Source organism: Triticum urartu, chromosome 7A, assembly GCF_056163025.1.
Source record: "Triticum urartu cultivar PI428250 chromosome 7A, HENAU_Tu73, whole genome shotgun sequence".
Classification (NCBI taxonomy): domain Eukaryota; kingdom Viridiplantae; phylum Streptophyta; class Magnoliopsida; order Poales; family Poaceae; genus Triticum; species Triticum urartu.
Window position 1 is genome coordinate 24,593,952 of NC_141879.1, and position 14,078 is coordinate 24,608,029.

At 45.2% G+C, this 14,078-nt stretch overlaps 2 protein-coding genes across 2 annotated transcripts; one reads left to right on the top strand and one right to left on the bottom strand.

Annotated features, from left to right (window-relative positions):
* Positions 1 to 660: 660 nt before the first annotated feature.
* Positions 661 to 6,321, top strand: LOC147957161 (uncharacterized). The gene is made up of 2 exons (XM_087535583.1): positions 661 to 1,012; positions 4,945 to 6,321. Exons 1-2 carry the CDS (start codon positions 892 to 894, stop codon positions 6,051 to 6,053), a joined length of 1,230 nt encoding a protein of 409 aa, XP_087391709.1. The 5' UTR covers positions 661 to 891; the 3' UTR covers positions 6,054 to 6,321.
* Positions 6,322 to 7,079: 758 nt separating this feature from the next.
* LOC147957162 (uncharacterized) lies at positions 7,080 to 9,052 on the bottom strand. Its single transcript, XM_087536264.1, has 2 exons — positions 8,903 to 9,052; positions 7,080 to 8,310 (listed from the first exon to the last, which is right to left on the bottom strand). The coding sequence occupies exons 1-2, from the start codon at positions 9,037 to 9,039 to the stop codon at positions 7,080 to 7,082; spliced, it is 1,368 nt and encodes a 455-aa protein (XP_087392390.1). The 5' UTR covers positions 9,040 to 9,052.
* Between the last annotated feature and the right edge of the window lie 5,026 nt (positions 9,053 to 14,078).

Genomic DNA, 14,078 nt, shown 5'->3' on the forward strand with positions numbered 1-14,078 from the left:
GAGCACCTCACATTGACTCACCGGCGTTTGCTCGCTCCAGTGAGCAAACTGACCAACATGCACAACTCTCAGTCGACACGCTTTTTTGGGGGCGACAGGGTGAGAAGTGGGCCCACCACTGGGAGAGGGCAGAGCAATTTAAACGAGAGGACGGGAGGTCTTATTGTGGTATGCAGGCCCACATAATAATCTACAGTTAAACTCCCCCTGAATTTGTAGGGTGGACCCATGCTAACTTCCTATTAAGCCTCCACCTAATCTATCCGCCCCAGAATTTCATGATGGGAGCTCCCTAATATCCTATTAAGCCTCCACCTAATCTCTTCTCCCGTTGAATTTCAAGGTGGGCTTTCCCTAATTTCTTATTAAGCCTTCACCTAATCTTCTAATGGGAACAAGGAGGTGTTGCACCCTTTCCCAAACGGGAAAATACAACTAGTCGAATCGTGAGTGCACGATTTGCAAGCATGCACAATCTAGCCTCCCTCTTTTGTTAGTAATAGAGTTTGTGCATCTCATATGAGTAAGGTATAAAGTTGCCAAAAGCAAGAAAAATCACTCGAAGTTTGACAAGGTTCCCCTTAGTACTTCGCTAAAGCTTTTCTATAACAAACAAACCCACACGCCACTTTCCCCCTCTCCTCTCTTTCTCTCCCCCCGCTCTCTCTCTCTCTCTCTCTCGTCACACCCGTTCCCCCCTCCCCTCGACATCCACACCGCCTGCTCTAGAACCACCCACAGTTGAGCGGTGACGATGCGTTGAGACAACCGCGTGGGGTACTACCGTGTTTCCGTCCAGATCTGGAGTCCTAGGTGTGGGCGACCAGGCTCATCCAGATTTGGAGTCACCGCAGTCGAGGGCGTCTGTTTCCCCCCAGATCTGGAGCCAACATGATGATTGGTGATGGAGGAAAACAGCATACCGTCTCCGATGGCCACGTCTTACCACGACTGGCATCGGAGAAAGTAGTTGTTGCCTCCACATCGCCCTCCGCTGTCAACATCGAAGAAGGTAGGGGAAGAACTCGCCCTATTTTTTTCTAGAAAAATTAAGGTAAAAATTAGTTGATCTTTGAGTTGTGTTTATTTTATTTAATTGAGGGAAAACACTATACTTGTATATTACTATAGACTGATTGCAATCATTAGACATGGGGACATTAAGTATTGATGGGACACCAATTCCCTCAAAAAAGAAGTATTCATGGGACACTAGCCAACATTCCAAAGCCACTATGGAGATTGGAATTCATGCTCCACATTGTTACCAGAAATAGCACAAATGGTGTTACACTCAGCGCCTTTATAAATTTACACAATTGTGTAGCCAGTGAGCCAGTAGCAACCTCCAGCCAAAGACCTCAACTTTCTCTGGAACCTTAGCTCTCCAAATCACATCCCAAATATTCCAATTATATGTCGCACTTGAAGAACTAGAAGCAGGGGAATTGTACCTGAATTTGAGTTGGGTGGCGAGTCTATAAGCAAGTCATCTATCACGTAGAAGGGTGATTTATGTGAAATATCTCCTCTACATCAAAATCAGAAAATAGCCTAAGGACAAGGTTAATATTCCATTCATTTTTTATCGAGACAATCAATTGGTTAACCCATCTCAACCTTGAGTTTCTAGCGAATTTGGTAACCTGAGGCCATACTGTCTCAAAATCCACTTGTCTCCCTAAATCTGAATTTTTCGTCCATTCACTATACGCCATGTAATGCCTTCCTTGAGTATCTTAACTCCAAGCCACCGATGCATATGAGGAAATGACCACGTCCAGAAATCCACACGAGGATAATATTCTCATTTCAAGACTCTAGAACATAAACTATCCACCTTGTGAATCAGTCTCCACCCTTGCCTTGCCAAGAGATATTGGTTAAACATATGCATATCCCAGAATCCTAGAACACGTCCTCTCTTTTCTTTTACCAGTTGGTACTAGGAGAGCCAATGGACTTGTGATGTCCTTACTCATCGCCCCACCTAAAGTCCCAGATAATTTTTTCATACTTATAAAAAACGCCCAAGGACATTTGAAAAATCCAAAGAAGTAAGTGTGAAGCGCTTGAACCACTTACTTGATCAAGACATCTTTAGCTGCATGGGCCATATACTTTTCAGTCCAGTCCTTGCACATTTTTGTGAACCTTTCCATGATTGACTGAAATTCGAGGCAAATATCCTACCTTCTGGGGTTGGTAAACCCAAATATTTCCTCTCGAAAGTGGAAGCCACAACACCAAGGGTGACCTTTATCTCTTACTGGACATGGGGCAGGCAGTGTTCACTAAATAATAAAGAGCATTTAGCTGGGTTAAGAGGCTATCATGTACACCTTTGAAATAGATTTGGAGTGTCCTTCACTGCCCTCACCTCTCTTCCTACGGCCTTGAAGAACAAAAGTTTGTCATCAACAAACATTAGTTTAGAGACACCGAGCCCCCCCCCCCACAACAATTTTTACAGGCATTAACCTCCCTTCCAAGACCGGCTTTATTAAGATGCTTTCCCGACCATCTGCAACCAATAAGATGGTGCATTCAGTATGTGACTATAATATTCCTTCTCAGCTAGTGAGTACTCCTTATCATGGACCCAAAATCTTTCATGTCTAGGACTAAACATCCTGTTGCAGCACTCCCAGCTTAGTGCAGTCATCGGCCAGGGACTTCAGTAGTTCCCTCCAGCGACGGTACTCTTTCCCATATCTACTCTTATCGGAAGGATTTCACGTTGCTATGCACATTGGTCTGTCGCCGTATTGCAGCCATAGAGGAAAGTGGTAGGAGCATATGTGTGTACAACTTTTCACTCTGAATAAATCACACCAACCCGACGATGCAACTGCACTTTTAACCTGACGGACACATTGCTTTTTCCATACTGTTTATTATCGTATGTCCAGGATGGCCCTTATAGCCCCAATTATGAAGATAACACTAGAACAAGGCTTCTCTGAAATTGGTATTTTTCTCTCGGATATCCAAGCTACTGAAAAGTGCTCATGCTGCCACATCGTCTCATAAAAATCACCTATCATCAACAAGTGTTCATGAGCATCTGGCTTTATTCTTTTGAGTAAACTCCAGATGTGACATCTTCCTTACTCCTTAGGTTCACCATGTAGCCCGACACTTCGGGCCATGGGAATCATGATGAATTAAGACATCGATGTACCTCAGGTCATATGGCAGTCTTTTTATTTTAGTTCATTCATCTCAGAACAACGCAAGGCACCCTTGCCATCACCATCATGCACAATACAATTCTGGTGGCCTAGTATCTACCTAAGATTATTGAAACTCTTTTCACATTGCAGAGTTTCAGAAAGTAAAACGATCATCAAGTGGTATATGCGCGCACGAGGCAAACTAGCTCTTCAACTATCCGGGATTGCCCGAGGCCTCAACAGTTCTACATTAGGTGACTCATTTCTCCGGACAGGTGCCTTCCCTATCACATGTCATTCATCGGCAACCCATGGGCCGATAGCTTCCTTACCACCTAACACACCTATGTTGCTCATGCCACCTCCATTACCCTCACCACATGCCTTCTTGTTCAGACCAGGACCCTTGTAACTTGGTGTCGCCACAAACTCACTACCAGACTCACTGTCACGTCCCATGTGTTTACCCAACACTGCCCCGGTGTTCACCAGGGATTGACCAACTTACTTCCTTGACTTACCATTGAGGCTATTATTATTTTTGTGGTGCTTGGCTTTCGTGTTACCGGCTCCAGGGGGTAGGGGAGGAGCCTTGTTGAGGTTGACTTCGCCCACTTCATTTTCCTTGCTGGCTGCCGGACTCATGGAGGAGGCCAGGCCTGGCCTTTACTCACCTCCGCCCTCCAGGTTCATCCTCGGCAAGGGAAGGAACCAAGTTGATGTCGAGTTCTACCCCCCTTGCTCTGATTTGTACATACAAGCAGCTTTGGAGTGATTGCTGGTATCATGGACGAGACCTTCCCCACCTCCTGTTGGAGTTGGGAACCCATGACAGCCATTGGTGGTGCATGGGCCGACGCTAGTGTTAGCATAATCTTGATTGTTTTGTTTGGAACATGATGTAGATGGTGCTTGCATGTCACGTGGCTTTAGTTCATTGGGAACTAACCAAAGTCATGTACATGTACTAGTAGGAGTTCACGTGTTTGAGTAAAGCTTGAATCCAAATATGTAGTATACGATGTGATCTAGGTTAAGTCAATTTCCGTGTAGGACATGGTCTCGTGGGTTGGCTGAGTATATATATTTGCTGACCGGTGCCACGGTCCACGGTCAGACAGAGTTCTCCACCGCGCAAGGCTTCCCAGGATCATCTTCCTTGGCCCTCCATCACCCCATTGGGGGCGACCTCCTCTGACGCGCTCATCGCACTTTTGCTCTTTTTAGCCTACCTCTGCCATGGATGATTTGGGGATCTGAGTGTATGTGTTGTTGGTGGATGTGCGATCTTGTTGTGTTTATACTATATGAAAAATATGAAATAGTTCAAGGGTTTACCACTATCAGTGTAGAACAATCTTAGAATTTCAATATTGCTTGCACTTTTTAATTTCAAATGTTGATGAAATTTATCGCGCGTCTGTGGCCCGGAATGGAGGTGGAGACAAGAGCCCAACCTATTGCACAACACATATAAATAACATTCGGTGAAAAGAAAAATATAGAACTTGCCTTTTCTTTTCAAATGTTGATGAATTTTATCATGATCGAATTTTCTTGAGGCAGATGCACATTTCGATGGCAATACTGTAGTCTTTACTCTACTGTGTATTATGTTTATAGTTTCTACAAACATTTTTATTGTGTTTGTATAATGATCATAGTTGTAGTAGTACCAAGTGAATTAAAATAGTGATAGCAATTTATATTATATAGTTAACTCAAGTCCATTGCTAAAATTGTTGTCCTTTCATGATCCTTAATGCAGAATTTGAAGCTGATATCATGCAAAACATCAATCGAAGCTCCAACACCCCCATCTCCATGCACCGTGTCATGTTTGGACCCGAAGGCTGGGCGGACCTACCACACGGATTATTGCACTCCATCATTGTCCTGTTGGGTTCAACTCGTGACCTTCTTGCATTCATCGCCACCTGCCCTAGCTGGTATGCTGCGTTCATGTCAATCAAATCTACCTTGGGCGAGCTCTTCCCACCTGTTATTTTTCGGAACTGTGCCGACCAGACAAGCTCAACTGGCTCTAACATTGGAAACACATGGGAGCTCATTGATCCTGTATATCCAAGTACTCCGTTGTGTCGCTTGACCCCTCCAAGTATTTTGGACAAAATGGCAGTCGTCCAATGTTCTTATGGTCATGCGATTTTCTGCTACGACAGATCCCTTGTCATTATGGACGTGCTCACTGGCACTAAGGTTGCAGCTCCACCTTTCCCATTGAGTCAACTATGCTACAAAACCTTCATATCTCCAGATGCGTCACCAGATTCATATCTATTTGTTAGCAGCCCGCACTGCCTGTACGCTTGGCGAGTTGGGAGCCCCTCTTGGTTGCACTGCGATTTTCTAAATGCACATTTGATCAAGGAGATAGTATCTTTCAAAGACCGGGTCATTATGAGGATGCGTCAAAAACTATACACCGTGCATTTGGCACCTCAATTTCATGTTGAGGTACTAAGAGTTGATTGCAGAGATTATATGGACCCGTACGTGCTTTCTGGAAATTTGGTGGCTTGTGGAGACACACTTCTCCTACTTGGTCGTAACGGGGAAGCCTTCTCCATTGACTTCTCAACTGTACCTGCAAAGTATGTGAGCGTGGAAGAGGGAGGCTTGGAGAAGTGGGCGTTCTTCTTTGGGGAGAAACGTACTGGACAGCCACGACTTTTAGTGAATCCAGAGAGAATGGGTTTAAGGGGTGGCCTTGTCTATCGGTTGGATGAAAACGCTCGAGTATTTTCATACCCAGTAGATGGCAACCAAAATGAGGAGTTGGAGCCAGAACCTTGTTTTGCGACGATCAATGCTTATCTTGCTCGCAATCCTACATCCTTTGCAGCTTGGGTATGAGATCGTGGCATTGCACCGCGCAGTTGTCTTGTTGTCGTTGGCTGCACTTGGGGACTTTTTGTCGCTATGTTCCTTCTAGTTTTCGCTCCTTTGACGGAGTACATCAAGATTTGTAATAATCTCTGTTTGCCACCCAGTGTACATTCCTGGAGGCAAAACTTGTGCTACATGTTGCTATTTTCGCTGAACCTTGTTAATTACTCCCGTTTTGCATACAAGAGATAAGCGTTTGCATCCTGAAACAATACTAACTTCTTGGGTCTTCATATCACTCTTCAGCATTTTTTGTGTGCACCATGTCAGATGTGCCTGGGCTTTTATTTTAGTTATGTGCTTTGTTTGGTTCGTACATCTATTTGTAGCTTGATCTCCTTTTAAACAAAGATAATCAAATGCACGCAGAGCTGTTTGCTGAAGCTATGTTCAAATGCAGATCTGTTTGGTTGTCGAACACTCTGTCTGCCTAGTTTTTATTGGTGCGAAATATAAAATTTATGCTGAATGCACATATGCTGCTTATATGTTTGTTGGCTGAACTTGCAGTTTATATTAACCTGATGCTATGGACTTGCATCCTCACTCTAATTCTTGGCGACCTTGCAATTCTCCAGCCCAAAATGGCGTACAACGTTCAGTTAAAAAATTGTAGCTCTGCCCAAGCTATGTTCTCAATATTCACATTTCCACCTAATGAGACTGTCATATGCTCAAGCACATCACGTGAATAATCAACAGCCATAGTACAATTACTCTTAGCTATTTATGTATGAAAGGGAAGTTACAGGCCTAGCCCATGTTATGAAGTGCCCAGGTACAAGAAAACTACACAATATGTAATAGATGAGAAATAAAACATATGGGTCCTTTGTAATCACCGCAGAAAAAAAAGGTGAGTACATAATCTGATAACTTAATCTAAACTTCTGTTTGTAATGCAAGTTTCGAAACACGTCAAGAACATTCAGTGAGCCACTCATCCTGCAACTGCAACATGGTAGAATCCTCCAACCAAAGCTGTATCAGAAGCTAATCACCAACCGCACTCATGGCCATAAGATCATCGCAGGACAGAACGAGGAAACGCGCGGGGAAGACCCAGGTTGACTCCAATTTCAGGTACCGTCTTCCAGTGTTGAAGAGCTGTGTCGAACGGTAATAACATTTTTGCCATAGTTGCACTGCAGCCCAAGGTTTTTCAGACTGATAACTCGGGAAGTATATGTGGTTGCTCCTCCCTCCCCATCCCTCCGGGTTCATGCATGGCAACGCCTCGCACCGCTCGTCAACGCTGATAAAGATGGCCCAGTTATCTAACTTGTTCACCTTCACCCACCTTGCTTTCTTGGTCATGGTGTCCACTGACTCAAGCTTGAAGGCCATGAACTGGAAGGCCTCCGAGCGCATCCTTCTCCCCGCCTCCACAAGTTTGATCAAGAGAAGCGCATCACCACACACCACTAGCCATGCCTTGTCATTTGCCGAATAGAGATCTTCGGTTTTATCTTTCTCAAACACAACTTTAAACTTCTGAATAACGAGACTGGGTGACAAGTGAATGATGTAGAACCACCCGAAAGACCCTAGGGCATATGTCTTGCCATCGAAGGCCACATTTTGTTCAATCGAAAAACGACCAACTTTAGGACTGTGTTTTATCCAAGAGTCGCTCCCGATGCGCCACAGGAACAGGTAGGCTCCAGCACCGACAAGGAGATGCGAATCAGCGGATGCAACAGGGGCAGTTAAGGTGACATAGCTGATGCAAGTGAAGTGAACTGACTGGAGGAAAGGAGGACCAACCTTAGTGCCACTGAATGGATTAACAATATGGAACCCATTGTTGTCGTAGAAGATCAGCTGACCGTAGGAGCAGCGCAGAAAGGTCATGCTTCTGAGGTCACTCAAGGAAAGAATACTGCGATAGGATGAGGTGGCAGCAGGGTCAGCCAATCTCCATGTGCATTTGTGGAATAAGGTCCAACAGTTATGCGAGAGAGTCTGTCCACCGTCGGTACGGAGATTGGGGTGGAGGAGCAGAGGCTGGACAAAGGACCTGTATGCTGAGAAGAGATCACACCAATGGCGACAAGTGGTACCGAAGGCGAGGAGGTCGCGGAACGAGCGTAGTAAAGCGACAACAGGTCGGAGCAGGTCGTCCGGGAGCTCTGCCCATCCTTGCGGCCGAGATGAAGCAAAGAGTGAGGAGACAGAAGCAGAACATGTCCTGTTGGCCATTACTTGCACGATGGCGCTCTCCCTGTTCAACACAGCAAATTCAAGAAAAAGGTTAGGCATGCGAAACAAGGTATAACTTAACTGTACAGGAATTGCCAAGATTCTAAAAAACATGACTGGTGCGTGTCGTTAGGACATACACTGAACTGAACAAAGGTACTAATCGCATTGAGTTGTCGCTCCCTAGAAGCTCAGAACAAGATCAACAATGATGAATGCACTGGATATAAATTTTATACGCGCTAGATAGACGGGTTGTTGATGTTTCATATAGATCTTTGTGTATACAGATTACACACCACAATCGCCTAGTAAGTACTGTATTTCTCAAACAAATACTGTAGCTGGCAAGTGTCGATGCTGACAGAAAAATAAAAGCAGAGCACATATGATTTTCTTAGCAAATTGAGAATCAGAGACCGCAATGTTGGAGATCTAAAGCAGGGAAAGCCTCAATCTGGATTGCTTTTCTTCTTCGAGATAAGCAGAAATCATCTATGCCTTACTCTTGCAGATGTAGGCGGATCTGATGCAACATCCGCAGGTGAAGAGAAACGGGATGGGACGCAGAAAGAAGGAGGCGTGCAGGACGAGGTAGGGGTTGGAGGTATTACGTGAGCGACGAGGACGAGGAAGCAGTGGCGGCCGACGCTGAGGAAGATGGAGAAGGATGCGCGTCGATCTCCCGCGGCGGCGCCTCCATGCGCGCCGCCGATTCTTCCAGCTCTCGGATGAGCAGCGCAGCCTTCATTTTTTTTTCGAGAATCAGCAGCTCAGCCTTCAGAACCTCGATATTTCCTCTTCCTGTTATAAGGCGGCCCGGCCTAGTCCAGGGATAATGGGCCGAACATGGGTAACAGATTCCTCCCTGCTCTATGGCCGTGTGTGTTTTAAGGCCGACTCCAGTTGTTGGCGACCTCAAACAGACGCCCACTTTATTCGAATTCTGTCAGTTTGGATAGGTAAAACGGACACAAGTGTCCATTTGCGGTCGTCCATCAATTGTCGCACCTGACGGCCGTCGCATTGGCGAAAACATCCAAATTTAAACTAAAATTCAAACAAAAAAAGAGATAAAAAGCAATCTAAACAATAACTATATATTACATTAAGTCATGGCCGAACTGTTCATCATGCATCAAACAAACTCAAAATTATTGAAAAGAAAAAACAAGCCGTCGCCACCGTCTTCACTGCATGGCGTCGCCACTGTCTTGGCTGCAGTCTTCCTCGTCCGCGCTAAGGTCGATGATGGGAGGCGGCTGCCATAGGTGGGCTGGTGGCACCTATGGCGGCTGCACTACAGGGGGCGGCGGCGGTGGCAAGTCGAGTGGTGATCATGGGTCACTGCCAACCAACACGGCCGACGCAGACGCCAACACTGTCGTGCACGACAAGGTCGAAGTCCACGACCAGGACTGGCCCACCACCTTCGAGTTCCACTGGGGTTCTGCGTCGTCTACCTCCTCCAACTCGGGGATGACAACATCCCCGGCGGTCGAAAGCACAATCTGCACCTCCAGACCATCCCACTAGGCATTCTCAAACTCCATCACCGAGTCTGTCACGACCCTCCTCACCAGCTCCTTCTCCTCCTCGCCCGTCATGGGCTGATGTGGATCTGGTGGTGGTCGGGGTGGTGAGGGCGCATGTCCGCTCAGTCGTGCCCTAAAGCGCAGATGGTGAGGGATTGGAGGACACTGTGCCCTAGAACGTGACTGCACTAGGCTAGGATGTGCTGGCGCACTTCGTACTCATCACAGAACAAAGTGACCCAAATTGAGGATGTGCCGATGTACCTGGGATCATCGACGAGATTCGGCGGCAACAAGGCACGGCGGTGGTTGATCTCGAGGAGTCACATGTGACCGGTCACCGGAATGGCCGACACTGGCACCCGATCTGGGCTCATGTGCCAGCCGGTCGGTAGGTGGGCGTCCGACCACGCCAACAGGGTGGAGGTATCCCAGTAGCGCTGGCACACCTATACCTTCACATATGGGTGGTCCGTGTCCCGGCGGCGCGCCGAGCGATGGTCAAGCCAGCGGCGGCGTGCGGGCCTGAAGAAGATGATGCCTCAGTGTCAAGCTTCCCTGGCTTGGCCATGGCCGCCCGACGGCATGGTCTAGGGTTGGTCGGGGTTCAAGGGGGGCAGGACGAGTGTGAAAGCGGGAAGATGCCATGGGGACGAGGATGTGGACGATTGGTCCACGACTTCGTCATTAAAAATGACGCTTGGGGGAGGTTCACTGGCTGATAGGCGGGCCTGTCCCATGCGTGCGGCGTAAATGTAGGTGGTGGGAAGTGGTTGGGGGGCCGGCATGCAGGACTGGGCGGACGACGAGAAGCCGCGTGTGTGTCCGTCCATTGTCCGGTTTCACGCAAATCCGACCCATATTTGATCTGGATTTGGGTCGAGATGGACACGGTGTGGACAAGATTTGTTCTTGCTCCGGCGCGTTGGGTCATCCCATTTATCTGTTTCAATGTAAATGGACAGAGCCAGACCAAATGGGGTCGCCTGTTGGAGTTGGCCTACGAGGCGTTCGGCTTGGATGCCCAGGTTGTTCCGCTATGAGAAGATGTGGGAGACTCGTGATAAATTTGATGGGTTCACGGAGGAAGCTTGGTCGGGCCGGGGTGCCGGAAGTGCAGAAGAACTTTCAGAAGAGAAAGATGGAGGGAAGGGAGAGAGAGAGAGATGGAGGGGGAGAGGACATGACGAGGTAGGGCTTGGGGATATTACGTTGGCGAGGACGAGTCTGCAGCGGCTGATGACGTTGAGGAAGAAGGATGCGCCTCAATGCGCACCGCCGTTTCTTCCAGCTCTCCAACGAGTACCATCTCCTCCGCGTGGGTCAGCCCATCTTCATTTTTTTGTTCTCTTTTAAAAGACCAAAATATGCGCGCAAGGGCTTGGTTCGAACCGCCGATCTTAGGTTCCATGTACACGCTCCACTAACCACCCGGCTGCCTCACCTTTTGGTATTTACTTAGAGCTTTTTCCTTCTTTTCTTCTTTCTTTTCTTTTTTTTTTCTTATTTCTTGGAATGGTCCTGTTCAGGTTTTTTCTTGGCATGGTTTTGTTCATTTCCCCCCTTTTCTTTTTTCCTAAATGCATAATTTCTTTTTCAAATTTGTGTTTTTTTAAATTCATGAACTTTTTTCCAAAATTGATCAACTTTTTTCAAATTTATGATTTTTTCAAAATTGATGAACATTTTTACAAATTTGTTAATTTTGTTTCAAAATCAATGAACTTTCTCTTGAAATTGATTTTTTTTTCAAAATCAATGATTTTTTTTCCAAAATAGATGAAATTTTCTCAATTTTGTGAACTTTGTTTTTCAATTTTGATGAACTTCTTATGAAGTCTTTGAACTTTAATTAACAAGCATTTTTCAATGCACGATTTTTTTATTTTTCAGAATTTTTGTTAAATTTTTAAAAGGTTAGTGGTTGACCGGCCAACTGGTCAATTGTCAATCGGTCAACCATGATTGAGTGAACGAGGTGTCATGGGCGAGCAAACGAGGCGACCTGGGCCAGCCTAGTTTGCGGGCACGTGGGCGCTACCTCCCCTAGCCTGTGCTTAAGGCGCCGCCTAGGAGGTCCCGCCATAAACCAGTTTTTTTTTCCGACCTCAATATTTCCTTTTTCAGGTTATAGCACCGGCCCAGGGATGATAGACTAGGCCATTCTTGTTTTAGCTTTGGGCAACAGGTTTTCATAGGAAAAAATCAAGCTAAAAATAGCTATTTGAAATCGGCCATTTTCAGTGAAGTTGAATATGCATTCGGGCCATTTTCAGTGCAATTACCTGATGCACTTCCGAGTGTACTTCAGTGTGTATTAGTTTTGCCAATGAAGTTATTTCACAGGTGATTCGAAGCCAACTGAAACTAAGACAAACATGCATGAGCATGGCACGATGGACACTTGCATTTCACGCAACCCCTATAAGCAACTTGACATATTGCGTTAAAAAACAAAACAAGGAACTTGACAATGGCAAAGTGTGACCCCAATTTTGTTCGCGTAAACTTCGAATGAATACAGGCTACTGAGGGATTGCATGATGTGCCCCATTTGGTCCATTTATGTGTTAGCCCGTCTACGTTGGTCTCTGATTTCATATGTTTGGTGCCTAGGACATGGGATGTCCAAACTCAGTAGCATATCTTATCCATGAATATAGAAGCGGTGCGGAAAATTCCAATAAATCATATTCCACAAGGCGACTCTTGGGCATGTCAGTATGAGAAGACTGAGTGTTTGACTATCCGTTCAACATGTCGTATAGTTTTCAAAACAAAGCTAAGATGAGAGGGGTGGCTTCAGGAAGCAATGGAAGCATTGAATCTTGAGAAGTAGGAAATTAGCTGGAAGAGACTCCAGAAGGTAAAGATACCTCCAAACCTTGCATTTTTTGCATGAGGTTTGGCTCGCTACGGACCGGCAAGGAAAGAGTCTGCAAGCACATACCCCCTTCAGTTGTGTGCCTGATCCACAATGAATGACATGCTCTCCTTGATTGCAATTTGGCAAGTGTGTGGGTGCTTTTGTGAGGATGATATCACTCTTCCTCTATTTAGCGATGAAACTCCTAATGCTAAGTGGTTGTTGTTTGAACTATGTAATTTCCTACAGAATGAACTCTTTGTGGAAGTGTTGGTGACTCCATGGGCTATTTGGTAGGCACGACATTGAGCAGTTCATGAGGAAGGAATTCCACAACAAACTTGTTTATTCGGGGGTAAATTTTTTTAGGGTACAACGATTGTTTATTTATCGCCCAATGAGGTTAATAGGAATTGTTACAACTAGTCATCAACCCGTGCTGCAGCACGGGCAAGTTAATTAGGGAGGCATGCAACAATAGAAGTACCGATGTCATTTTGATATTTCTTTATATTTTAAATTAATGGGAATTATAATCTCTGATATTAGTATTGAAAAACATGCAAAAAATCTTAGCATGAAAAATATTCATAAGAAATGCTACCAAAGACACATTGATTTGTTGGGTGCCCTATTCAAGGTGTTGGAAACCTTCTGGAAACAGGTAAATACATCTTGGATCAAGATACATCTGCTTGTATCATGAAATTAGGGAAAAAAAATTACCTTTAGAGATGTATTAAATCTCCGATTATGAAGTCTTCGACTCTAATGGTATAAAAATGCCTTCTTATCATTCTTCGACAAATATACTATTTAGAATTAGATTATATAACCAACTTGTCCACATTATTGCTTAGAACACCATAGCTTGTTTTCATTCTTATCATTCTTCGACCAATATACTATTTAGAATTAGATTATGTACCCAGCTTGTCCACCTTATTGCTTAGAACACCATAGCTTGTTTTCATTACCAATACATTGGTAAACATTTGTATCTCCATTTCAAACATGTCTTGGAAAACGTTGTGCTTCCTTCGCCATGTGCCACGAACACTGAAAATTCAGATGATATACTCTTGAAATATAACCATAATGTTATTTTGTAAGGTCTCCGTATGAATAGGTTTACCTATATTAAATATGCAGAATCTTAATGTCAATATTATTTGCCACAGATTGGCCAGCATATGATCTCTGAGTATGGCTCTGGGTATACTTCCATGGCGCCGGCAACATATCCGGCCACTACCCTTCTTTTTCAAAATCAAGCATAAACTCTTTCTTTTACCACGAGGCTTGAGGTCCCTCTTTTTTTTGTACGTGCATGAATTTTCATGATATTCTTGCACTACCTAATGTGAAAGTAGAACATTAATGAACTAA